At 42.8% G+C, this 24,811-nt stretch overlaps 1 protein-coding gene across 2 annotated transcripts in view; it reads left to right on the top strand.

The window, feature by feature from the left end:
* Nucleotides 1-24,811, top strand: part of med14 (mediator complex subunit 14) — a 37,058-nt gene that overhangs the window by 8,575 nt on the left and 3,672 nt on the right. The window contains exons 11-29 of one of the 2 annotated variants that reach the window (XM_060929803.1): nt 303-428; nt 5,625-5,703; nt 5,800-5,959; nt 6,046-6,240; nt 8,493-8,627; nt 10,876-10,952; nt 11,156-11,316; nt 11,481-11,627; nt 11,853-11,944; nt 12,052-12,204; nt 12,598-12,867; nt 14,325-14,559; nt 14,949-15,074; nt 18,952-19,128; nt 19,350-19,588; nt 19,943-20,122; nt 23,219-23,326; nt 23,422-23,547; nt 23,741-23,930. In XM_060929803.1, the coding sequence (XP_060785786.1) occupies nt 303-428; nt 5,625-5,703; nt 5,800-5,959; nt 6,046-6,240; nt 8,493-8,627; nt 10,876-10,952; nt 11,156-11,316; nt 11,481-11,627; nt 11,853-11,944; nt 12,052-12,204; nt 12,598-12,867; nt 14,325-14,559; nt 14,949-15,074; nt 18,952-19,128; nt 19,350-19,588; nt 19,943-20,122; nt 23,219-23,326; nt 23,422-23,547; nt 23,741-23,930 (2,976 nt within the window). The remainder of the gene's footprint in view (nt 1-302; nt 429-5,624; nt 5,704-5,799; nt 5,960-6,045; nt 6,241-8,492; nt 8,628-10,875; nt 10,953-11,155; nt 11,317-11,480; nt 11,628-11,852; nt 11,945-12,051; nt 12,205-12,597; nt 12,868-14,324; nt 14,560-14,948; nt 15,075-18,951; nt 19,129-19,349; nt 19,589-19,942; nt 20,123-23,218; nt 23,327-23,421; nt 23,548-23,740; nt 23,931-24,811) is intronic. The other variant, XM_060929804.1, reaches the window with a different exon arrangement.

Below are 24,811 nucleotides of genomic sequence, written 5' to 3'. Positions count from 1 at the left end.
GACACTGAGCGGCCGCCATATTTGTTTGAAATTTCTGATCCGAACCTCACCGGAGGTCACATGACTCGATACTCGCGTTCTGATTGGCTTATCTCAAAAAGTTGCCAGAGATTATCAAAACCATTCAGAAAGAAACAATGTTGCCCAATCTCAATAGAAAAGAGTCAAAACGCAATTGCCCAGCAACATTGCTCAGCAACATTGCCCAAAAAGTTGCCCCGTGTATCATCACCATTAGTGTGTTCAATAAATTTACAGCAATGTATGAATGTGTAACCTGTGTGTGCGTGTTTTCACTGCAGCATTTATAGAGACCGCTCTTCCTACTCTCGTCATTCCTATTCTGGAGCCGTGTGGACGATCCGAGTGTCTTCACATATTTGTTGACTTGCACTCGGGCATGTTTCAGCCAATGCTGTATGGAATTGGTAAGCAAATGTTTTTAAACTCCTATCTCTGTATGGGTGGCACGGTGGTGTAGTGGTTAGCACTGTCACCTCACAGCAAGAAGGTTCTGCGTTCGAGCCCAGTGGCCGGCGGGGGCCTTTATTTCCTCCAGTTTCCTCTGGGTGCTCCGGTTTCCCCCACAGTCCAAAGACAGGGCTCGAAATTCGCGGTGGTCCGGTCGCCCGAGGCGACTTAATTTGTCATTTGGCGGGTAATTCCTGTCACTAGCCAGCCCGGCTGGCTAGTTGAAAATAAAAAATGTATATGAAGCGAAGATTCGGACTAGGGCTGTGCGATATATCGAATTGTTACAATGTCCAACCTTAACACAAATAAATCTAGGACATCATAACAAAAGAGTCAAACACTGTTGTAGGGGAAAAAGCTTTCTCATTTACTCAAGATGTTTAGAAGCAGAACATCAAGCACAAAAAACCCCTAAAACAAACCCAGGTGACTAAGGATAGAAAAATAGGAAAAAGATCAAAGAAAACCTACAACTGACTTGCTAGATGTTTACACTGCCCTTGCTCCCGTGCTCCCACTGCACAGGCGCAGTGACGCAAATCAAAATGTGAGTCTTCCGCTTTGTTCCTTACCTACACTTACTAGCTGACACTAGTAACGTGCAGAAATTAGTCACCAGGGACAACAGGTTTGACGAGATAACAAAACGAAAAGAAACACTAACAAATTCAACTATATGAATAATACTAAAGAAAAACATGCGGCGCGAGTGTGCTAGCACGTCTGCCCCTGGGAAGTCCAGGTGAGAGAGAGATAGACCGCCATCTTGGATGAGGGGCGGTATTTATACCAAACGACCAATCCCCGCAAATGCAGTCCACCTGTCAGCCATGCCCAAACTCCACCTACAGGCACGCAGACTAAAAGGGGGAAAAAAAACCAAACAAACCAACAACCCCGTAACACGAATATACTCGATATATCTCCGAAAATTCTGTGTGAGATACATATAATTATTATATCGTAACTATCGAGTATTTTATGGTCATCTGCCGACTTGCGTTTGTTTTGTGTTTGTTGCGTTTGTTTAAAACCTTTTTCGGTGGTTTGAGAGGCTGCCTAAGGGTAAAAAAACCCCAAAAACAATAACGTCACGCACTCGCCAACCCATCCCGGGCGACATCTCGGTGCTGAAAGGAACTTGCGGGAAGATTTCCTAGTTTCGGTTTACAGCCAGTGTTGCCAGATTGGGCGGTTTTGAATTCTACTTTGCGGGCAAAAAAATGGCTTGGGCTGGTTGACAAAAATCGGGCGGGTTTGACGTCAGTTCGGCGGGATTTTATCAGATGTTTATAAATATTTTGCACCAACGTTCTGTGTGAGAATGCAGCCAGATACACTTGTATAGCCTTCGAAGGACTTTGATGCAGCACTAATGTGTAACTGTAAGACTAATATGAATGTGTATAATGTAGTGCAGAAACTGAACTCATAAACTAGTAAATAAGAATGATGCAATCCATTCTCCATTTTCTCTTCTCATGTTACATTCAGCCATGCATCGTAGCCTAACTTTTTTTTTTTAAATTGAAGTATATAAAACGGGTACAATCTAACAAATCCACAAAAATCAGGACAACAGATGAAGAAAATACATGGATGTAGACAAAAATAAATTAAGCAGAATAACTAGGCCTATAAAATTAATAAAACAAACAGGATAAACAAAAAGATAAATAAATAAAAGACAAATAAAAAATAAATAACCTCAGCAATGCAGATGTTAGATATGCATCGTAGCCTAACATAGCCTACATAATATTCTGCGTGTGCGTCACCTACTGGTTCATGTAGGATTCAGAACACAGCAGATGATTGCAGAGTTATAATCTGATTGAGCCACACGGAGCCGAGCACCAGACACCAGATTCTTCACCTCCAGCACTGACGGGCTCATGTTGCCATTTAGAAGTTGTTTGCATTGTTGTTCGATTTACAAATAGTATCCTGGTCTTTAGCTGCATATTTTTACTTTACAAGATAGGCATCAAGTACATTTTACATTTTGGGTGGTTTTAAGTGCATTTTGGTGGGTTTTGAACATATTTTGGGCTGGAAAACGTCAGCAGTATCTGGCAACACTGTTTCCAGCGCTTAGTTCGTGCAATCGCTGGTGCTGCATAGGCTACCGTGTAAGCTCTGGCAATTTCAGCGACAAATTAAAAATGGAAGCGAACGAATTGGTTCCTAAAAGAACTAGTAAGGGGTCAGTCATCTGGTATTTTTTTTTTTTTGGATATTGCGAGGAGGACGTGGAACAGCAAATGCCAATTTGTAAAGTGTGCAAAAAAAACAGTATCAAAATACTCGGGTCTTGAAATAAATGCACATTAGTCATGAACAATGGTAACTACTCTGTTTTGTGTTATTTTTGACAGAAGTAAAATTCATACATGAACAAATTTTGGCGAGTTGATTTTCTGTTTGGCGAGTTACTTTGGAAGGGAACTAGTCCGGCTGGCTGGTGAAAAAATATATGAATTTCGAGCCCTGCAAAGACATGCAGGTTAGGCTAATTGGTGGCTCTAAATTGACCGTTGGTGTGAATGAGAGTGTGAATGGTTGTTTGTCTCTATGTATCGGCCCTGCGATGATCTGGCGACTTGTCCAGGGTGTACCCCGCCTCTTGCCCATAGTCAGCTGGGATAGGCTCCAGCTTGCCCATGACCCTGCACGGATAAGCGGCTACAGATAACGGATGGATGGATATCTCTGTATGTTTTAAATCTTAGTTCTCCATTTCTCATTTGATTTGCAAGCTATATTTATTATTTTCAAAGTTCTTCTTATCACCTATTATGAACTATCACTGTAATTTTTGACTGTGTCCTTTACATATCTGATAAAAAGGTTCGTAGCACTTTTTATCCCCTGCTGGCTGAAAGGCCCGAATAGGGCTGCGTACCAGTACTGTGTACCGGTACTGTACCGTGAAAATCGATTCGGTACAGGTCCAAAATACCGGATCATGAAGTACCGGTACTGTACCAATATAAATTTACATCAAGTATATGCTTATTTTGTGACTGAAGATGCGTAAATCCTACCACAAAGACGAAAATTTAGCACTGGAAAAGACATGAAATGCCGCGCTGAAACTTGAAATCGGAGCCGTCTTTGATTTGAGATCGTCTCGCCACAGTCTCACGAGACATTGCGAGAGCTTGGCTGATCCAGCGTTCTGATTGGTCAAAAAGACTCAAAAGCAGGTCAGCCATTTTTCCTTTGCTGGCATTGGCAGCCTTTGTTGCTTTGTGTAATTTTGCCGCGCAAGTTAAAGGCCGCGGACTGCGCGTAGTCTATAGTACTCTAGTGTAGTCACTTCTCGCTGTGAGACAACTTATGACTTTTTGTCCCAAGTTAACTAAGTGTGAGACTGAGAGGGTGACTGAGAAGTGAGGTAGGAAACCTAGTTATGTTCGGTTTTCTTTGAATAAAGATACTGACAAGTTGTCAACAGTTTATTAATGTTTGTCATTATTGAAGAAGTTCAGAAGAATTTGTCAAATTGTTCAGGTACAGGTACCTGTACCTAAACCTCTGTACCGGTACCTGTACCTGATATTATGTTTAGGTACGCAGCCCTAGGCCCGAAGGGGGATTATGTCGTGGCAATTTCCATCCGTCCATCCCGGGAAGGGTACTCACCTTCTGAAATCAACTCCTCTGACAATTTTTGGAGGAATTTCACGAAACTTGGCAGGATTCTTTATATGTTGTTAGTACGCATATATTGTAATTTCGTTAAATTCAGTCACATTTTTACCAGAGTTACAGCTCTTGATTAACAAAATTATACTTTGACAATTTCATGAGTGTGTTTTTCTTATGAAAACAACTCTCTCAATTTGTGGAGGAATTTCACCAAACTTGGCAAAAGGCATTGTTATATGACAATTATACACATATTGAAATTTCGTTTAATTTGGGCAAAATTGACCAGAGTTATGCCATTGATTATTAGCAAACTTGTACTTTGGCAATTTCGTCAAGGTGTACTTGCTTTCTGAAATCAGCTTCCCTCGAGTTTTATTATCCCCCATTGGCTGAAAGTCCCGAAGGGGGATTATGTCGTTGCGATGTCCGTCCATCCATCTGTCCCAGAAAGGGTACTCGCCTTCTGAAATAAAGTCCTCACAATTTTTGGAGGAATTTCACAAAACTTGACAGGATTCTTTGTTATATATTGGTAATACGCATATTGCAATTTCGTTAAATTCAGTTGCATTTTACCAGAGTTATGGCATAGTTGCCAGCGGTGGATATTGTACTCTCAGAGCACTCTTGTTTAAAGCAGATTTTGACATATTTCTAAACTACACCTAAGTAATGTGAACTGAAACCTATATCCTTTCAGGCTTATATGCTAATTATTGCTCCATATACAGTCTCATCTCATCTCATTATCTCTAGCCGCTTTATCCTTCTACAGGGTTGCAGGCAAGCTGGAGCCTATCCCAGCTGACTATGGGCGAAAGGCGGGGTACACCCTGGACAAGTCGCCAGGTCATCACAGGGCATAGACACAGACAACCATTCATACTCACATTCACACCTACGGTCAATTTAGAGTCACCAGTTAACCTAACCTGCATGTCTTTGGACTGTGGGGGAAACCGGAGCACCCGGAGGAAACCCACGCGGACACGGGGAGAACATGCAAACTCCGCACAGAAAGGCCCTCGCCGGCCCCAGGGCTCGAGCCCAGGACCTTCTTGCTGTGAGGCGACAGCGCTAACCACTACACCACTGTGCCACCCCCATATACAGTATGCATTACAAATAATTAGCAAAATTATTGGTGCCACTGTCATTTCGGGTATGTTGGATGTGTGGTACAGATGTAAATTTTCACCGAGTTTAATTAAAGACTCTCCACTAAACAGAAGTGATTGCACAGTTCTCTCTAAAGAAACCTCTGCATAGTGAACAGCAGGGGATGATCCTGGTAGACCGTCAGGCTTTTTGTCAATTCAGCAAAACGTCTACCTGCCTTAAAAAGGGCGGAGCAACAGAATTGAAATATTTGTTGAGACCCCTCACCCTGACCATGAGTGTAATATCCCTGTTGTTAAATATAAAATAAAAGTTTTGGCTATATGAACAGTATTCCATGAACTGCCAGTCACTAATGCGTTTTTGTTTTGCAGATCAGTCAATGTTGGATGACATTGAGAAAACTATCAATGATGACATGAAGCGCATTGTCACATGGTTACAGCAGCTGAAGTAATACATTTCTTTCTCTTAAAGGCAAATTGTTATTCTCTCATACGGAAGCTGATTGCAGATTGACGTTTAATCATTTATTTTTCTGTTGACTAGGTTCTGGCTGGGTGAGCAGCGGTGCAGACAGTCTGTGAAGCATCTACCCACAGTGAGCACAGATTCTCTCCACTTATCTAACGCCGCCTCTCATCCTGTGGGCAACCTTACAAAACACCGCCTGTTCATCAGACTCACCCGCCTCCCACAGTACTACATTGTAAGCCTCCTCTGTGGATTGTTTGTGAGGACAAATTCTTCTATTTTGTCTCATGGTCTAAAGCTCTGCTGCGCTTCTCTTCTCAGGTGGTGGAAATGTTTGACATCCCCAGCAACCCCACAGAGCTCCAGTATAAGTATTACTTCCTGTCAGTGAGTCAGCCAGAGGGGGAGGATGGGCTGCCGTGTGCTCTGCTGCTGCAGCAGTTTAAGCCCGACCTTGAGAAGCTGGTGCAGGACTTTTCATCTGGCCGCATGACCCGGTCTGGTACTAAGAGGAAGGTGGGAAACACTACTGAGTGTTGGTTACAGAATAAAGTTTTCTACCATTTATACAAGTTATAACTTGACGGTTAACAAAAACGAATATGGAGCAGTTCCAGCGTTATGGATGTGACACTTCAACTCAAAATGGCAACAAATGACCCAGTGCATGTTTTATTGTCTCCCAGTATTTAAACAGGTGTTGCATATTTTAAGGCTGTACCATACTGGAGAAGTGATAGAACAGGAACAATTCCCATAGTACATCTAGGGCATGCCAGAAAATGCCAATAAAAGATGCGTTATGGATGTGACAGAAAAAGTATCACTTTTCTTGGGTGACTGTACATTTTTATCAAACTCTGTGAAATTGTAAACCTAATGTCGAAATGGAGATATCCATTTGATAGAGGGGGCGGCACGGTGGTGTAGTGGTTAGCGTTGTTGCCTCACAGCAAGAAGGTCCGGTTTCGAGCCCCGTGGCCGGCGAGGGCCTTTCTGTGCGGAGTTTGCATGTTCTCCCCGTGTCCGCGTGGGTTTCCTCCGGGTGCTCCGGTTTCCCCCACAGTCCAAAGACATGCAGGTTAGGTTAACTGGTGACTCTAAATTGACCGTAGGTGTGAATGTGAGTGTGAATGGTTGTCTGTGTCTATGTGTCAGCCCTGTGATGACCTGGCGACTTGTCCAGGGTGTACCCCGCCTTTCGCCCGTAGTCAGCTGGGATAGGCTCCAGCTTGCCTGCGACCCTGTAGAACAGGATAAAGCGGCTAGAGATGATGAGATGAGATTTGATAGAGGGGTCCAAGGTGAATATTAAAAAATCTTTGTTTAAAATATTTTGTATTTCATGCAGAGTTTCGGAAGGAAAAGTCAGCGTTATGGATGTGACGCGTCTGAAATAGACATGGCATATGTTTAGAAAATCAGCAATTTAACCACCATAACCCTTTGAAAAACTCTAAATATCAGCTAAAACTATCAAAGTTCTTAAATAATATTTAGGATGGCTATTGTTTTGTGGATTTTAGCATACATTTCTGTGGCTTGTGGCAATAATATAGAATTGTACATGATCAAAGTTGATTTTAGCTTGGGGTTTACATTATAAGAAAGAAAGACTGACAGTGACGTATTAGGTTGGTTACAAATTGGTTCAACTTATTCACATCTGTAAAATACAGGCCTAGGTGATATCTCTGGGAGTGGTTTTGATGTATTACATGTTGCTTTATTTTTGCATGGTGAGGTTGACATTTACATGGAATTGCCCTAATGTGGCCAATGAGTCGCTTTTTAGGAAGTCCGAGAGACAGTGATCTTTCTCATTCTGATACCGCTCGAGCATCTCATCTCATCTCATCTCATTATCTCTAGCCGCTTTATCCTGTTCTACAGGGTCGCAGGCAAGCTGGAGCCTATCCCAGCTGACTACGGGCGAAAGGCGGGGTACACCCTGGACAAGTCGCCAGGTCATCACAGGGCTGACACATAGACACAGACAACCATTCACACTCACATTCACACCTACGGTCAATTTAGAGTCACCAGTTAACCTAACCTGCATGTCTTTGGACTGTGGGGGAAACCGGAGCACCCGGAGGAAACCCACGCGGAGAACATGCAAACTCCGCACAGAAAGGCCCTCGCCGGCCCCGGGGCTCGAACCCGGACCTTCTTGCTGTGAGGCGACAGCGCTAACCACTACACCACCGTGCCGCCCCCGCTCGAGCATAACCTGCTATAAATGGCTCATTATTCAGTTGCGCAGTGTATTTGTTTAGAATCATGGTGTTTTAGTATGTTTGTACAGAACATGAAAATAAATAAATATTCAGGTCTTAAATATTATTTAAGACGGAGTGTGACTCGTGAAATCTTAAAAATTTAATTGAACATTGAATTTACAGCCATATTGGACAACCAGAGTCACTTTTCTCCTGTGCACAATTTATCATTCCACGTTAAACAACAAAATGGACGATTTTTTTAAAAACTAAAAATCTGGAAGATGCACATAGTACATATTTCACCTTAAAATTTGTAAACGTTTATTTGTATGAGAGGCTTTTATTTCATATTAGTTACATTACTCTTGTAGCTGCAGTGCAGAATTAAGATCTTGGCTGACTGGCTTGCGGATTTGGGGTATGAGTGAAAAAATTGGGTAAATGTAGTTTTCTTTTCCCTCTCTTGTAATTTTTGGGAGGCATAAATAAATAAAAGTATTAAATTTCAAATCTGAAACATGTGAAATGGATGTTGTTCTGCAGTTGTCAGCGGAGCAGGGTGCTACTGAACCTAAAAAGCCCAAGCGCTCAGGGGAGATGTGCGCATTCAATAAAGAGCTGGCTCACCTGGTAGCCATGTGTGATACCAACATGCCTCTCATTGGCCTGCGCGCTGAGGTACAGTACAGATTTACATACGAGTTTAAGGCTCTTGTTGTTTTGTTTTTACATTACATGTATATGCAATCTAATATGTAGATGTGTTTTTTGGATTCTTAAAGTGCATATTCTGGACCAATTTCATGGTTTTTTTTTATATGAAAGTATGTTCCTTTACACACTCATCCAGAAGGGTGATTATGCACAAGGCCATCTGTCTACAGCAGAAAAAAATAAAATAACAAAACGCGTCTGGAAAAATCCCAAGGGAGTCTGGAGCCAGATTCGTGACGTCACCTGCGGAAGCGCCAGCAGGCTGCGCGAGCTTTGCACGGTTTCAGTGCACAGCCTGTGTAGACCAAGCGCTCCCATTTCTCTCTTTGTCCGGTCTTTTGGGAAACGATGAGTACTAATCCCATCAAGATTGGTGTTGCTACACCCTCCTACGATACATCTGTTAACCATTTTAATAATTACGCAATAACGTTGAAGAAATTTGCAGAAAACCACCAGGTTGTTTTCTCATAAACAAACCAGCGCTGACGTAGGATTCAGAGGGAGGCGTCCCGCACGCGACGTCACGAAAATCAGTGTTTGCCGGGAAATCCAAACGCCAAGTTTTTTTCAGAGGTGGACCAATTCGCCTCAAATGGCTTGATTTCAACTGAATTTTTCTGGTATTGCGCAAGGTAAAAAAAATAGCAGAGAATGCAGAATGTGACCGATATTTGACCAAAGTTTAATATAAAATAGGAGAATTACATTGATCTTGCTCCTGAATTTACCCGTGATATGCACTTTAAAGGTAGACTGCCTTTAAGATTTTTCAAGTGTAGGTCATAAAAAGAATTTTTCCTGACACCCTGTTATTTTTGTTTAGTGGACCGAAGGCTATTGAATTCAAATCGCAGACTTCCAATTTTATTAGTTTTTTTTTTTTTTTAAATAGAACAATTAATGAATTTAGGGCCACGTGGCCCTGAATTGTCCGCCATTTTTTTTCCTGCTTCACCATGACACGATTCAAGATACTACATCATGCATCACATGGTGGGCTTTCCCGTTCGCGCAAGGCATTGTGGGATACAAATTTGAAACAGGAGAGGAAAATGGAGGATGCAAATGAAACGTGAAAGACATACTACCCTTACTGTAGTCACTCACTGGGCTGCGACAGCCCGTGACTAGTTGGAGACACAACAATTGCGATAAAATATGCGAATTAGCGACAATTTTCACTTGGAATCACACGGAATTGATATTTGCATATTTTACCGTAATTGTTGTGTCTCCAACTAGTCGCAGGCTGTCGCAGCCCGGCTTTCCCTCGGCAGGCAGGGAAGTAGAGGAAGCCTCACGGAAACTGACTTGAGAAGAGTTTCGCAACGACTTTGCGACACGTTTGTGGCTATTTTGAGAGAAATTTTGTCGCACGATTTTTTTTTTTAAAGATTTTTTGGGGGGCTTTTTCACCTTCATTGGATAGGACAGTGTAGAGACAGGAAATGAGCGGGAGAGAGAGACAGGGAGGGATCGGGAAATGACCTCGGGTCGGAATCGGACCCGGGTCCCTGGATTTATGGTATGGCGCCTTATCCACCTGAGCCATGACGCCCCTGTTGCACAAATTTTTTTGAACATGTTCAAAATTTCAGCGACAAAGGAGTGACATTTTGCGACTCATGCGAGGAAATTGAGAAGCCCCGCGAATGTTTCAAGACGCTTTTGAAACTCTCTCGCGAATGACGTTCGCAATTTGTCGCAAGCTGTCGCAGCCCAGTGAGATACTGGCTTAACGGAACACGAGAAGAAAAGACATTATGTTGTGAAGGAAAGGAAACGCAAGACCAAACTAATAAATATCGGCGGTCAGCGAGCACCTTGGTGTGATCAGCTGTTCGTTTAGCGACAGAATGATGCAACTGTCAGTGCACGGTCAAGGTAAACCTGTAGATGGCAGTAATGCAACACTATGGATGCCGGCTGCCGTGAAATCCAGAAGAAGAAGGTGGTAAACTTGCGCATGTGCACACTGGACTTCCTCTGTCTGCTTGACTGCGCAAAGCGAGCAATTTCATGCGCATTATTTGCTCAGGAATGCCCTCAAATTAAATAACTTCCCAGCCACAGAATGGATTTTTTTTTTAAGATATTGCAGAAATAAATCTCACAATGACCAAATTTCAGAAGAAACTAAATTTCACCCAATTTTATGAAATCGAAAGTCCGTGTAGCTTTAATTAATCTTATTTGTCCTCATCCTCAGCTGTCTAATATGGAGATTCCTCATCAAGGGGTCCAGGTTGAAGGAGATGGATGTAGTCACGCTATTCGTCTTCTCAGGTGAGCCGCTCGTAAAAGGTTATATGCCACTATATGGTGTGCAGTTTCATGTAAATCATGTACAGGTTTCAGTTTCAGGCTACAGTGTGCTTGAAGCTACAAGTAATTTCAAGCTGCATGCGCTTAAAGACATTGTTATATGCCAGTCTTTTGTTTATATTTAGTTGGCTTAGTTATGTAGTCCTCTGTTCCTCACCTCTCAGGGTACCGCCTGCGAAAGGTGTGAGTGAGGAGACGAGGAAGGCTCTGGATCGCTCTCTGCTGGACTGCACCTTCAGATTGCAGGGCCGAAATAACCGCACATGGGTGGCAGAGCTGGTCTTTGCCAACTGCCCCCTCAGCAGCACCTCAAGTAAAGAACAGGGTGAGATTAAATTATTCCTTGCTGGCTTTTAGTAGAGCAGCACTGGACTTGGTGTAATGGGGACTAACGCATATTAGAAATAAACTTTTTATTGATCGCGTCACTCGAGATTGGACTGGTGTGTGCTTCGGCATTTATGAGTTTGGCTGTGTGTGTTCATGCAGCCTCGACACGACATGTTTACCTGACATATGAGAACCCGCTGTCGGAGCCGGTAGGAGGACGGAAGGTGGTGGAAATGTTCTTAAATGACTGGAACAGCATCAGCCAGCTGTATGAGTGTGTGCTGGATTTCTCACGTGCTTTACCTGGTGAGTAAAGTTCATCACAGTGCAACATGCACAAGCATTAATTTAACAACTAGGAGCAATTTACTATCTAAGGGCATAGTTTTGGAAGGTAGGAGGAAACCGGAGGACCCAGTGAAAACCATAGGGAGAACATGCAGAACTCTACACAGACTGAACTGGGGACCCTGCTGTGCCACCATGCAGTTCTCAGTAGAACTAAATTTGTCGAATTTTTCCCCCTCGCAGAAATTCCCTCCTACTTGAGCCTCTTCTCTGAAATACGGCTGTATAACTATCGGAAATTAGTGCTGTGTTATGGCAACACAAAAGGCAGCTCTGTAAGTATATTCGTAAACTGGATACTCACTTTTTTTTTATTAGTACGTGGCTAATGGATTTGGTATCGTCATTGCCTGTAATGCTCAATATGATGTAACTTCTGAAGGTAACAATCCAGTGGAACTCTGTAACCCAACGCTTCCACCTTGCTCTGGGCACGGTCGGGCCAAACTCAGGCTGCAGCAACTGCCACAACATCATCCTTCACCAGCTCCAGGAAATGTTCAACAAGACCCCCAGTGTGGTGCAGCTACTACAGGTCCATTTAGATTATTTTCTATGGACTTAAATGTTCTAAAACGGATGTTTTATTGCCGAATACCCTGCTGAGTTTAATTTCAGCAAACTTCATTCTGATATTTGAAATGCAACTACAGACCTGTTCAGTGATGGTTGAAATTAAAATAGAAATCTCCAGGAGTAGGGTCGGACTGGACAGCTGTGCGTTATACTTTTCACAGCACTCAGAAAAATAGATGGAACAAATCAGCTTAGAATATGTACTCTACAATACTTCCTGGCAGTGTGTAGCTAAATTGATTACAGCCATCCAGCTCTATCACTGGCGATATTCCAGCCAGTTTCCTGCACCTTAATAGAAATATCAAATGATGTATTAACTTTTTTTTTTCCTTTCTTTTTGCGCTCTCAGGTACTGTCAGACACGCAGGCCCCTTTGAATGCTATCAACAAACTGCCAACTGTGCCCATGCTGGGTCTGACCCAGAGGACCAACACAGCCTACCAGTGCTTCTCCATCCTACCGCAGTCCCCCACCCATATCCGTCTAGCCTTCCGTAACATGTACTGCATCGACATCTACTGCCGCAGTCGAGGCGTGGTGGCCATCCGTGATGGTGCCTACAGCCTCTTTGATAACACCAAGATCGTAGAAGGCTTCTATCCAGCTCCTGGACTAAAGGTATAAAGGCCTTGATTTTTAGCCATAATTATTTCTTTCTTTCCACCATCATAATACATAGGGCCAAATTACTCAATTCTGATTGGTCAATCGAGGAGGGCTTTTTTTTTTCCTTAACACGGGGCCGTGTTTCTGAAATGCCATTGGCTAGTTCGTTGCCTGGTTACGGTTACAAAAATTAGCAAATTTTGTCAACAAAATGGCTTTTGTAAAGAAGTTCCAATAAAATTTTGTAAACCACTTTCAAAATCCTCGTGTCGTGTCGCCGTGTCATGATGAAAGACGCTTTACACTACGTTCACACTGCAGGCTGAAGTGACTCAAATCCGATTTTTTCCGCCCATATGTGACCTGTATCCGATCTTTTATTGACAATATGAACGACACAGATCCGATTTTTTCAAATCCGACCCAGGCCGTTTGAATAATGTGGTCCTAATTCCGATTCCTATCCGATCTTTTCATATGCGACTTCAGTCTGAACCGCCAGGTCGCATTCATCCGACTTACACGTCATCAACAAGCCACAAACGTCACTATTCTGCGCTGAAGTAGGCGGCGGGTCTCTCAAAAAAAGTTACAACAACATGGCTTTGATGTTCCTTTGAACGGAGGTTGCAGTCACTACCCCGCAGAACGCCTGAGCCAAAACCCTTGCCCTCTTCCTTCTCAACCTCCTCCTTAACATCAGGCTATTGTGCATGTTCTGGCTCCGTCGCAACAACAACTGCATCATCGCCAGGTACTCCATGCTGGCTACTGTCATACACAGGAAACTTTAGGTTACTTCCGTAAACACTGGCCATGCTCACTGCGTGTGACGTCGTCGTATCCTGCAATGCGCATGCGGAACACTTTTAGGTCGCTTTTCGTTCATACTGAGGATCACATACAAGTCGCATATATTTGTTAATGTGAACGACCTCACAAAAAAATCGGATTTCACAAAAAAATCGGAATTGAGCATTAAGCCTTGCAGTGTGAACGTAGTGATAGAAACTGATTCAAACATGCAAGATAGTCTTGCGCCCTGATTGGTTCAGAAAACGTGAATGACAAATGTTGTGAACTTGAATGGCTTCCGAAGTATGAATTTGGCCCTGTATATTATAAACAAGTAATCGTATGGTTCCTCATAAAATTAAGGATCAATTTCACTCGTGATTTCAAAGTTTTGAATCCTTAATTTTACTTGGTCCCGTACGATTACCTATACTAAGTACTGTTTACATCGTCAGCAAAAGTCCTCTACTATGTAGTCAAATTTAGGGTGGTCTTGGACAAACAGCCTTAGAGCTCATGTCTGTGGACTGATGAGCGATGGCTAGACAATGAAATTCTCACATTTTTGCTTACTTAGAGATGTTGTAGGATAACCACAGTGATGATGAACAAACTAAACCTTACCACTTAAAGTTGCCTTGTAAATAATTCTTAAGTTTCATTTTCCACTGCAGACGTTCTTGAACATGTTTGTGGACAGCAACCAGGATGCACGGCGTCGTTCGGTCAACGAGGATGACAATCCTCCTTCTCCAGTGGGTGTGGATGTCATGGACACACTCATGCCACACATGCAACCCCAACAGCCAATCAGAGGCCAAGGGGTCTATCCACCCCTCACTTCTCCAAACAACCCCTACCATGGCAGCGTGGCCCCATCACCCTCAATGATGCCAACACATTCACCAGGTAAGCTGAGTGCCTGGAGCAGTATGTAGTTCTGCCACTTAATCCATGCCATACTCGCTTGGCATTTCATTGTGGTGATTAGGGCATAAAAAGAAACTAGTCCTTTGATTGTTTTGCCACTCACTGCAAGTGCCATACACCCAGCCAGCCTGTCACCTATGCAGATATGCGTTGTGGGTTTTTGGGTTCTGTATATTCACATCTTCACTGACCATGCACATGAAATTCTGGGTCAGAGCATGCCAACTGCCCCGTGCCTGTCCACTCATCTCAGTCATAGAGCTGTAGCTGCTGTCCTGCTTCAGCTTTAGCGTGTGTGTGTGTGTGGATTTGTGTGTGAGAGAGCGACAGTTGGAGAGACGGACTTCTCATCAGTTGACTGTGTGCAGGGAACATCCACGCAGCCAATTCCCCTAGTGGAGCTCTGCGGGCGCCCTCGCCCTTCGGGCCCACTCCGTCTCCCTCCTCTTTGGGCATTTCTATGGGCCAGACTTCCAACTTTGCCAGCCCACATGGTAAGTGTCAGAGGGACAGCACCCAAGAGCTTAATAATGGCTTCAGCTGGCCTTAGCTGTTCCCTCTACTAAGAAGCAGCCTTCAGCAGGCTCTATGAGATTAAGCTGTGTAGGCTCTGGCAGGGATTCTGGCAGGGATTACTGTGTGAACAATATTGGTGCAGGGACTAATTTTTTACTAACATTAACAGGTGTGGTTGAATGGTCACTGATTTGGGTGGTGGTTTGGCTGTTGATACTAATTTCTTATTTTTTCCAGTAAAATGCAGAAGTCCTGTATGCATGCATGTTATGGGATCAGGGCATAATAAGTGCTTACTACTAATAATAAATCTTACGAATGGTTAATTCACTTCCCTTTATTTTAATGAGTTTAAGTTTTTTTTTTTTTTGGTACGTATTTATAAGGGTGACTCAAATGAAAATCTCAAAAGTGTGACATTAATTAGCGTCCGGAAGAGAGAGAGAGATTCCCCAGAGGAAACCGGACGTTCGTTGGGGGCTGGAACGGTTTTATTGAATGAAAAGGAGGTTATGTAGAAAAATGGCACATTTTTGTGACACCTATTTGCAATAAATAATGCAAAATAGAAAAAAAAAACTGTGGGTGGTAGAAATGGGCAACTGGACTTGCTTGAAGATTCTTGAAAACGTTTCACCTCTCGTCCGAAAGGCTTCCTCAGTTCTGTCTGACTAATAGGGGCATTCGTTATAGGAATAACGTTGTAGGAATGTCTAAGGCTATATCCACACAACGGCAACGAGATGTTATTTAAAAATATATCGCGTTATTTAAAAATATAAAAATATACATTATAATGACCAAATACAATGAAAAGTATTTTTCTAGTCTCACCTGTGAAAGGTAATCCCATGTGATCTCGTTTGGACGGCAAACCTGTTGGTACAGTTAAACGCAGCTAATCTTTATTCTCCGCTTTGACCTATCCAATATGGCGGCGAGGATGACGTATGATTCTACGCGGAAGGCGGCGTCTTTAATGGTCCGGAATAAATTGAATGCTACACGTTGATGGATTAACTTGTTGTTTCTCACCTGTGAAAGGTAATCCCATGTGATCTCGTTTGGACGGTAAACCTGTTGGTACAGTTAAACGCAGCACATGAATCTTTATTCTCCGCTTTGACCTATCCAATATGGCAGCGAGGATGACGTATGATTCTACGCGGAAGGCGGCGTCTTTAATGGTCCGGAATAAATTGAATGCTACATGTTGATGGATTAATTTGCTCTTCTACGCCCTTTTTGAGGAATGTATTGTAGGATTTAAACCAACATCTGAAGAGGTGAGATCGCTCCTTTTTTTTCCCTATTTTTGCTGGCGGGATTGACTCTGCCCTAAGGGCAGAGTCTCTCTCTCTCTCTCTCTCACTTTGCACCATTACACAATAAATATTCACAGTGAAAATATTTTGTAAGCGCGTTTCATGAACCAAGTTATAGGATTTGTTGACAACTTGCATCGAGTTCGTTACACTTCTACCCGGCGTGAAGCACTCACAGTCATGTGGTTGTGACGTCATCGTAAACAAATCCATTCTACTCATCCAGACGACTTCGCAACGGCAACGTTGCCAGATCTTTCCACTCTGGAACCTGTTCTCAAAAAGATTGCGTTTTGGGCACCCAAAACGCCGGTGCCGTGTGGACGCCAGGCCGAAACGATAAGCAATTGTATCGGAGTCACCTGAATCCGTTGCCGTGTGGACAGGGCCTAACATTCCTACAACGTTAGAGGGAAAAGAGAAGGAGCAGAATCATATCAAGAAAGCACTTCAGAATTGCGGTTATCCCAACTGGGCTTTCCTAAAGAGCATAAAAAGGAACATAACTGACAAGGATGATAACGGGAACAAACGCAAGAACATTGTCATTCCCTACATTTCTGGTCTATCTGAGAAACTCAGGAGAATCTTCTACAAACACAACATTCCGGTACATTTCAGACCCAGTAACACCCTGAAGCAGAAACTGGTCCACCCTAAGGACAGAATACCCAGACACAAACAGGACAACGTAGTGTATGCAATTCAGTGCAGTGAGGATTGCACGGACTCGTATATTGGGGAAACAAAACAACCGCTATGCAGGCGCTTGGCTCAACACAGGAGAGCCAGCTCCTCAGGCCAGGACTCGGCTGTCTACGTTCATCTTAACAACAAAGGACACTCATTTCAGGATTGTAACGTACCCATTTTAGCCAGAGAGGATCGTTGGTATGAGCGAGGAGTTAAAGAAGCCATTTTTGTCAACCTGGAACGGCCATCACTGAACAGAGGTGGGGGTCTAAGACATCATTTATCAACCATCTACAAGGCAGTATTGGACGCTCTTCCCAGACGGCTGGGTGTACGCCAGGACCCAGCTGTTTTCGGTGACCCACAGGAGGACAGAGAGAGTCAGCTTGCCATTGATCACCCTAACGGGCAATCCTTTGATTACCCTAATGACTCGCCGTTCACACCCAGCCACCAGTGACCCACACCAACATGATGCCTCAATGACACCTTAGGCCAAGTTTACATTAGACCGTATCTGTCTCGTTTTCTTCGCGGATGCACTGTCCGTTTACATTAAACCGCCTGGAAACGCCGGGAAACAGGAATCCGCCAGGGTCCACGTGTTCAATCCAGATCGTGTCAGCTCCGGTGCTGTGTAAACATTGAGAATACGCGGATACGCTGTGCTGAGCTCTAGCTGGCGTCGTCATTGGACAACGTCACTGTGACATCCACCTTCCTGATTCGCTGGCGTTGGTCATGTGACGCGACTGCTGAAAAACGGCGCGGACTTCCGCCTTGTATCACCTTTCATTAAAGAGTATAAAAGTATGAAAATACTGCAAATACTGATGCAAATACTGCCCATTGTGTAGTTATGATTGTCTTTAGGCTTGCCATCCTTCCACTTGCAAGTGGTAAGTGATATGCGCTGGGATCACACACACAGCGGCTCAGTCCCGAATCACACCTTGTGCGCTTCACTCGCGTGCTCTGTGAGCTGCGCAGGGCCGGAGTGCGCACCCTCCAGAGGGCACTCGCTGTTCAGGGCGGAGTGATTTGGAGCGCAGGATGCCTGCGGAGTCGAGCGTATCCGTGTATTGGTGTTGCTGTGTGCACGCGAATCGTGTATTGGTGTTGCTGTGTGCACACTAATCGTTTTAAAAACGTTAATCTGATGATCCACTGATACGGTCTAATGTAAACATGGGCTTAGATGAGCTGGTCATCAGAATTCTGATTCTGATCCAGGAGAGGATAAATATCTGATACTCCCTATTAGTCAGACAGAACTGAGGAAGCCTTTCGGACGAGAGGTGAAACGTTTTCAAGAATCTTCAAGCAAGTCCAGTTGCCCATTTCTACCACCCACAGTTTACTATGACCTGGATGATTGAGAATCTTCACAGACAAAAAAAAAAAAAAAACCACGAATTAATTTTTCAATTGATTCACCCTCATAAAATGCTCTTTCTTTGAAAATCAATGTGTTAAAAAATTTTTTGTAAGAGACAGTTGTAAGACAATTTCATTAGATTCAAGGCTCAATGTAAATTTTATACTGAATCTAAAAGTTGTAACGTTTGAGTAAACGTTTATCTAAATCACTCGGGATTTTACAGTAATGTAAACATCAAATCGGACACTGTGTCATTATATATGATTTTAATACAAGTTTGATGGTAAATAACGTGATCACAGTTCTTATGTTGCATTACCTGCTTAACAGCTCCGAGTAGCTGGCTTTTTAACAAATTTGATGTTCTTTTATTTAATTAGTGATTTTGTTAAGTGACACTGAGAATAAAATAAATACTGGGAAGTGTGTTCAGGCTGTACTCTGATTGCACTGCAGGAGCTTTGGACCCCAGTTCCCCGTACCCCATGGTATCTCCCAGTCAGAGGACCGGCACATGGCCTGGCTCTCCCCAAGTGCCAGGCCCCTCCCCACGCATACATGGCATGTCGCCTGGTAACCCCTCTCTCCACTCACCCATTCCAGATGCCTCACACTCTCCTCGTGCTGGAACCAGTGAGTAAAAGCCCAAAATTCAGCTATGGCAAACCTGATACGTTCACTTCAAATGGCTGCTTTTTTTTTTTTTTTTTTTTTTTTTAAGCATAATGGAGAAAGTGCTACTTATTGAGTATTTTGTTAAAACTTTTGTGCTGGATATCACTTCTTCACAATGGCACTGGTACAAACTTTATCAGACCGGAGAATTGAATAGCATTGATTTCATGCATGGGCAGGTTCCCAAGTGATGCCGACCAGTATGCCTCCACCTCGTAAGCTACCTCAGCGCTCGTGGGCGGCCTCGATTCCCACCATCCTCACCCACAATGCCTTGCATGTGCTACTGCTGCCCTCTCCCACTATGTGCCTGGTGCCAGGGCTGGCTGGTAGTTACCTGTGTTCGCCACTTGAGCGCTTCCTGGGCTCGGTCATCATGAGGAGGCATCTGCAGAGAATCATCCAACTGGAACCCAATGTGAGTCCCTCTGCTTTACACTCTTGGCCTTCTGAGGATGGAAGAGAGGTGTAACCCTGAGATTAAATACCCTGTCTGATGATGGAGCAATTATCTGTATTCATACGTATATTCAATCCTCACTCCATATACTGGGCTGGGATTTATTAATTTTTTTAAATGTATGTAAAACAGGGAGTGCAATTATGTGATACAATAGTCTTTTCACGCAATAATAAGCTGATAATTATGATGATCATTCTTTTGAATATGTTACCAGGTTTAATCTGTGTCTGAGAAAAGTGTCTGTCTGTGCATGTTCCTATATTTGTACGCAGACAAACTCTAACCAGCATCTCTCCCTCCTTTCTATAGCTTACTATTGTGAACTCCAATGAGCCAGGAGTCATCATGTTTAAGACCGAAGTGCTGAAATGTCGGGTGGCTCTGAACCCAAAGAGCTACCAGACACTACAACTGAAAGTCACACCGGAGAACACTGGTCCCTGGTCACAAGAAGAACTGCAAGTTTTGGAGAAGTTCTTTGAGACCAGGGTAAGAGAAGAATCCTCCTCAGCCTTATTCCAGTGGATGTCCTCTGTAGATTAAACAATTAGCTTGACTATTTTAGTGCAAGTGACTGAAGAAATGTAATTAATCTAATGTGTCTGGAACTATTTCCTGTTCAGTCCGTTTCAGAGGACTAAATTAAAACTGTCTGTTCTGTGATTAACTTCATAAATTAAAAAAAAAAAATTCTTGGCTACGGGCTTCGGTCTTAGACTACGTTCAGACTGCACCCTGAAACGACCCATATCCGATTTTTTTTGCCCATATGCGACCTGTATCCGATTTGTTATTGACAATCTGAACGACACAGATCCGATTTTTTCACATGCGACCCAGGCCGCTTGGATATGTGGTCCTAATTCCGATGCATATCCGATATTTTCACATGCGACTGCAGTCTGACCGGACAGGTCGCATTCATGCGACCTACACATCATCAACAAGAGACAAACGTCACTATTCTGCGTTGGCTAATCCCGCCTCTTTGGTGGAAAACAACATTTGTACAGTTTTCAGAATTTAAATAGACTTTTATAGAATTGATCAAGCTAATGGTGGATTTGGTAGGGACCTGGATGTTGATCTGTTAGCCTGATTAAATAAAACAGTTTCTATAACTGATTTATAACTTAAACCATCCTGTATTACAAGATTATAAGATTGTTCTGGAAATTTCCAGTAATTTGACACCTTCGGTCTCATTAGTCTGCTGCCCACATTAGTCAGATTATTGTGAGAGTTCCGCCGCCGCCACAAAAACCACATCGCCAGGTCTCGCCTCATCTCCATCGCAAACTGCACTGGTGTTTATGCACCTTGAGCCAGCGCTGAGAGAAGTTGCAGAATTCAGCTGGCTATAAACAGTCTAAATAAATATTTATAAAAATGTAGAAAAAGTTTATTAATATGACAGAATAAATATGTGCAAATTATTAAGCCTGAATTAAGAGTTTGGTAATACAGCGGCCGTATCCCAAATGACTGCCTATTGAAGCTCGAGTGCACTATATAGAGTTTAAAAATCCATTACTTCCTAGTAACATGTAGTGCACTTACATAGAAATTAGAGAGACATTTAGGAGTCAACCCTCGTTACCAGGCTATACGTTTTCATTTCAGTTCAGAAACAAAAACACACACGAGACCTCACACTTTAACACTAACCAGATAATTAAACAAACAAACAAACAAAGAAATCATTAAACTTGGAGTGCGCTTTTTTTTTGTTTACGTATTACGTAGATGTGCTTATTACGTGTCAATTTGCGCATGCGGGACACTTTTGGGTTGTTTTCCGTTCATATTGGAGATCGCATACAAGTCTCATATAATTGGTAATGTGAACCAGTGGTTGCGTTAGACTTTTTCATTGTCCGTCATTTTGACGGACAGGGTCGTAAAAATTCCGTCATTGTCCATTATTATCTGTCATTTTATTTTAGCTTTTAAATGACAATGTATATAGGCTATAAATGCTATATATTTAATAACTTGTGTTTTCATGGACTCATTTTCATTTAAAAATTAATTCACAGAACAAGCTTGTATTATTTAATCATTTATTTATGTATTTATGATGCAAAAAGATGAACAGAGATTCTGACGTTCGGTCACTTGGGAACCCATTTTCCCTCCGCTAAAAACATTGCGGCTGTTGTGCCTTAATGGGCGTATGAACAATGTTATTTTACAACGTAGCAAGACAATTGCAGTTAAAATATGAACAGTCCACTACAACGATTTAAGTGACAATCTAATTTGACCTGTTTGCGTGAGCTCAAACCTTCCTTCTGGCCCGCATGGATTTAAATTGGGAGCTCGCTTGTGCATAATCAAAGTCGTCAATGGAGACTGCTGCCGAGGCAACTGTCATTAAATTTTGCGTCTTCGCCTCGGACAGACGACTTCTCATTGACGTTTTAATTTTATTCTGAAGGCTGAACCCGCACTCTGCTGCGACACTGGAGACTGGAATAACCAGCGCCACTTCAGCCAAAGTTCTGAAGTCGGGAAACATTTCTCCCAGGGAAGTGATCAGAAGCCGGCAAGAGCCTCGGCTCGGCGGAGCCTGGAACCTGACACGGAAGGTCTTAAATAAAACGAAGTTATGTTTAAATGTTAGTTTGTCTACCCGTGCTCTCATTAAAATGATAGTTTAGCAGATATTTGAGCAGTGATGTTCCTAAGCTTCCTAAGCTTGCTGGGGAAGAATACAATAAATCGACATTTGTTTCATTTTAAAAACAAGAAAACAACTAGCCTAAATGAGCGCTATTGCATTAAGACGTACAGGCAGGGAAACGACACAAACAACCCAATGCATCTTTTTTTAATAGCAAAAATGACGTGTCTTCTGCAGAGAAGGGAAACATTAATCCATCTCACTGTGCTAGTGGTTAGAAAAGTCAGAGCGTGGTCAGGAGCGCGATGGGGGGAACAGCCTTGTGCAGTGGCTACAGTGTATACATGAGTAGCCTATGCACTGAACATCAAGACTGCCGCAACGTCGGCTCAGATTGAAAGTGACGGCAGTGAAGACTATGTATACTGTATGTAAGAAAACTCTGCCACAACTTGCCAATCATTTCAATTGTGTTTTTCATTATGTTTTATTATTAGGCTATTATTGTTATTGGTAATGGTAACGGTAAACATCCGTCAAAATGACCGACGGCCTTCAGATTTTTCCGTCATAGCTAAAAAAAAAAATCCGTCAATGACGGACAGTTGTCGGTTAACGCGACCTACGATGTGAACGGCCTAACAAAAAAATCGGATTTCACAACAAATCGGATATGGGTCGTTTCAGGTTGCAGTCTGAGCGTAGTGTTAGAGTTCATGGACGGAGACAAAAAAAGCATGTGAGAAATCCAGCAATAGAGTTCAGCACAGTTTACGAATTTCTCTGCTCAGCATCTAACCAACATCTTAATCATGGAGTTTTATAAGGCGTTTTCTCCAAGGAAGTTCGCACTATGCTAAACTCTCTCTCTCTCTGTCTCTCTCTCTCTCTCTCTCTCAGCCAAAGCCATGTGGAAATAATTTTTTGTCCCATATAATATATACGTATATTTTTTTTAGGTTGCAGGTCCACCCTTTAAGTACAACACTCTAAATGCCTTTACAAAACTGCTAGGGGCTCCAACCAACATCCTCAGAGACTGTGTTCGAATTATGAAGCTTGAGCTGGTAAGCGTGTCTGTGTGTGAGAACCTGAGTGCACATGTCTGTGTGTATTTTGTGATTCTCATTAACCTTTTTAAATATTTTATTTACTTCTGCAGTTCCCTGACCAAGCAGCCCAACTAAAGTGGAACGTGCAGTTCTGTCTGACGATCCCACCCAGCGCTCCGCCCATCGCTCCTCCAGGAACCATCGCTGTAGTGCTCAAGACCAAAATGCTTTTCTTTGTAAGTATCGTCATGACTTGCTACTGAAGCTGTGAATATAGTTCATCTGTATGTTTTCCTAAAACCAAGAAATACTTAATCAGAATAAAATAATTGGGATGGGGTGGGGGACTTGAACTGCAAGTTAAAAAAGGAGGAACAGACATCCTACCAGTCACTGAATCTTCTGAATAACCAAGCTCTTGGTTCTCAGCTCCAGCTGACCCAGAGAGTGTCAGTGCCTCAGGAGCCCATCAGCATTATTGTGCCCATCGTGTACGACATGGCCACAGGGCTGACGCAGCAGGCGGACATCCCCCGACAGCCCAGCTCCTCTGGAGCCGCTGCCCTCATGGTTAGCACCATCCTCAGGAGGTTCAATGAGCACCACACAGCTCGACCAGGTATGCATTCAAGCTTTGGCAGTCATGTGACACATTTTGCTGTATATATTTCATTTAACCCTTAGGTTTGTGTCAAAGAGCGAACAAGTTGAACGATGATGCAAATTATGATAGTGATTATAAAGGTGTTCAGGTATATTCACGGCTTAAAGCGGATATGCAGAACCTTTATTTTTAAATAAATTTCTGAGTGGATAGTGTCTCCACCCTTGACTCTTGTGCACTGCATAAATGGGAATTAAATATATTTTTGAGAGTTAAAATCAACCGCAAAGTTGGCGTTCGAGCTGCCCCGCTGAGCCAGCCATGCCTGAGTGTGTGACGTCACAGCGGTAACTGGTTTTAAGGCCGAGGCCTTTTACAGCTATAGACCAAAGTCATATAAATAAAAATTTATGGTGTAAGTAAGAAATATCGTTACCGACTTGCTCAACTAAGACTGATTTGACTTCACTGATTGTGGGTTGACTCTCATTAAAACAGGATAGGCGTTATAACTTATGCAACATACATGTACATGCATGCATTTTCACTGATAAAACGTAAAAGGCGAATTAAATAATCAGATGAACTGAGACAATCACATTCTGAAGCAAAATAAATAATCTTATACCGGTAACTTAAACACAATACAAGTTACATGTATTAATCTAAGTGCAGGTAAACAGTGTGTGTGGTTTTTTTTTTTTTTTAATCCAAATGAGAGTTGGAGCTTACCCGTCTATGTTCTCGCTTCTTGAACAGGGATCCCAGACGTCCGCTATTTAGCGGAATTCCGCTATTTTTCTAGCCAAAGTGGTGTTTTTTTTTTTTTTTAAATCTCTTATATATCCGTTAAAAATGTTTGTTTAAGTAAAATGACCAGCAGAATATGTTCTGAT

Source organism: Neoarius graeffei, chromosome 9 (genome assembly GCF_027579695.1).
Source record: "Neoarius graeffei isolate fNeoGra1 chromosome 9, fNeoGra1.pri, whole genome shotgun sequence".
Classification (NCBI taxonomy): domain Eukaryota; kingdom Metazoa; phylum Chordata; class Actinopteri; order Siluriformes; family Ariidae; genus Neoarius; species Neoarius graeffei.
This window is presented reverse-complemented; position numbering and strand designations above follow the sequence as displayed.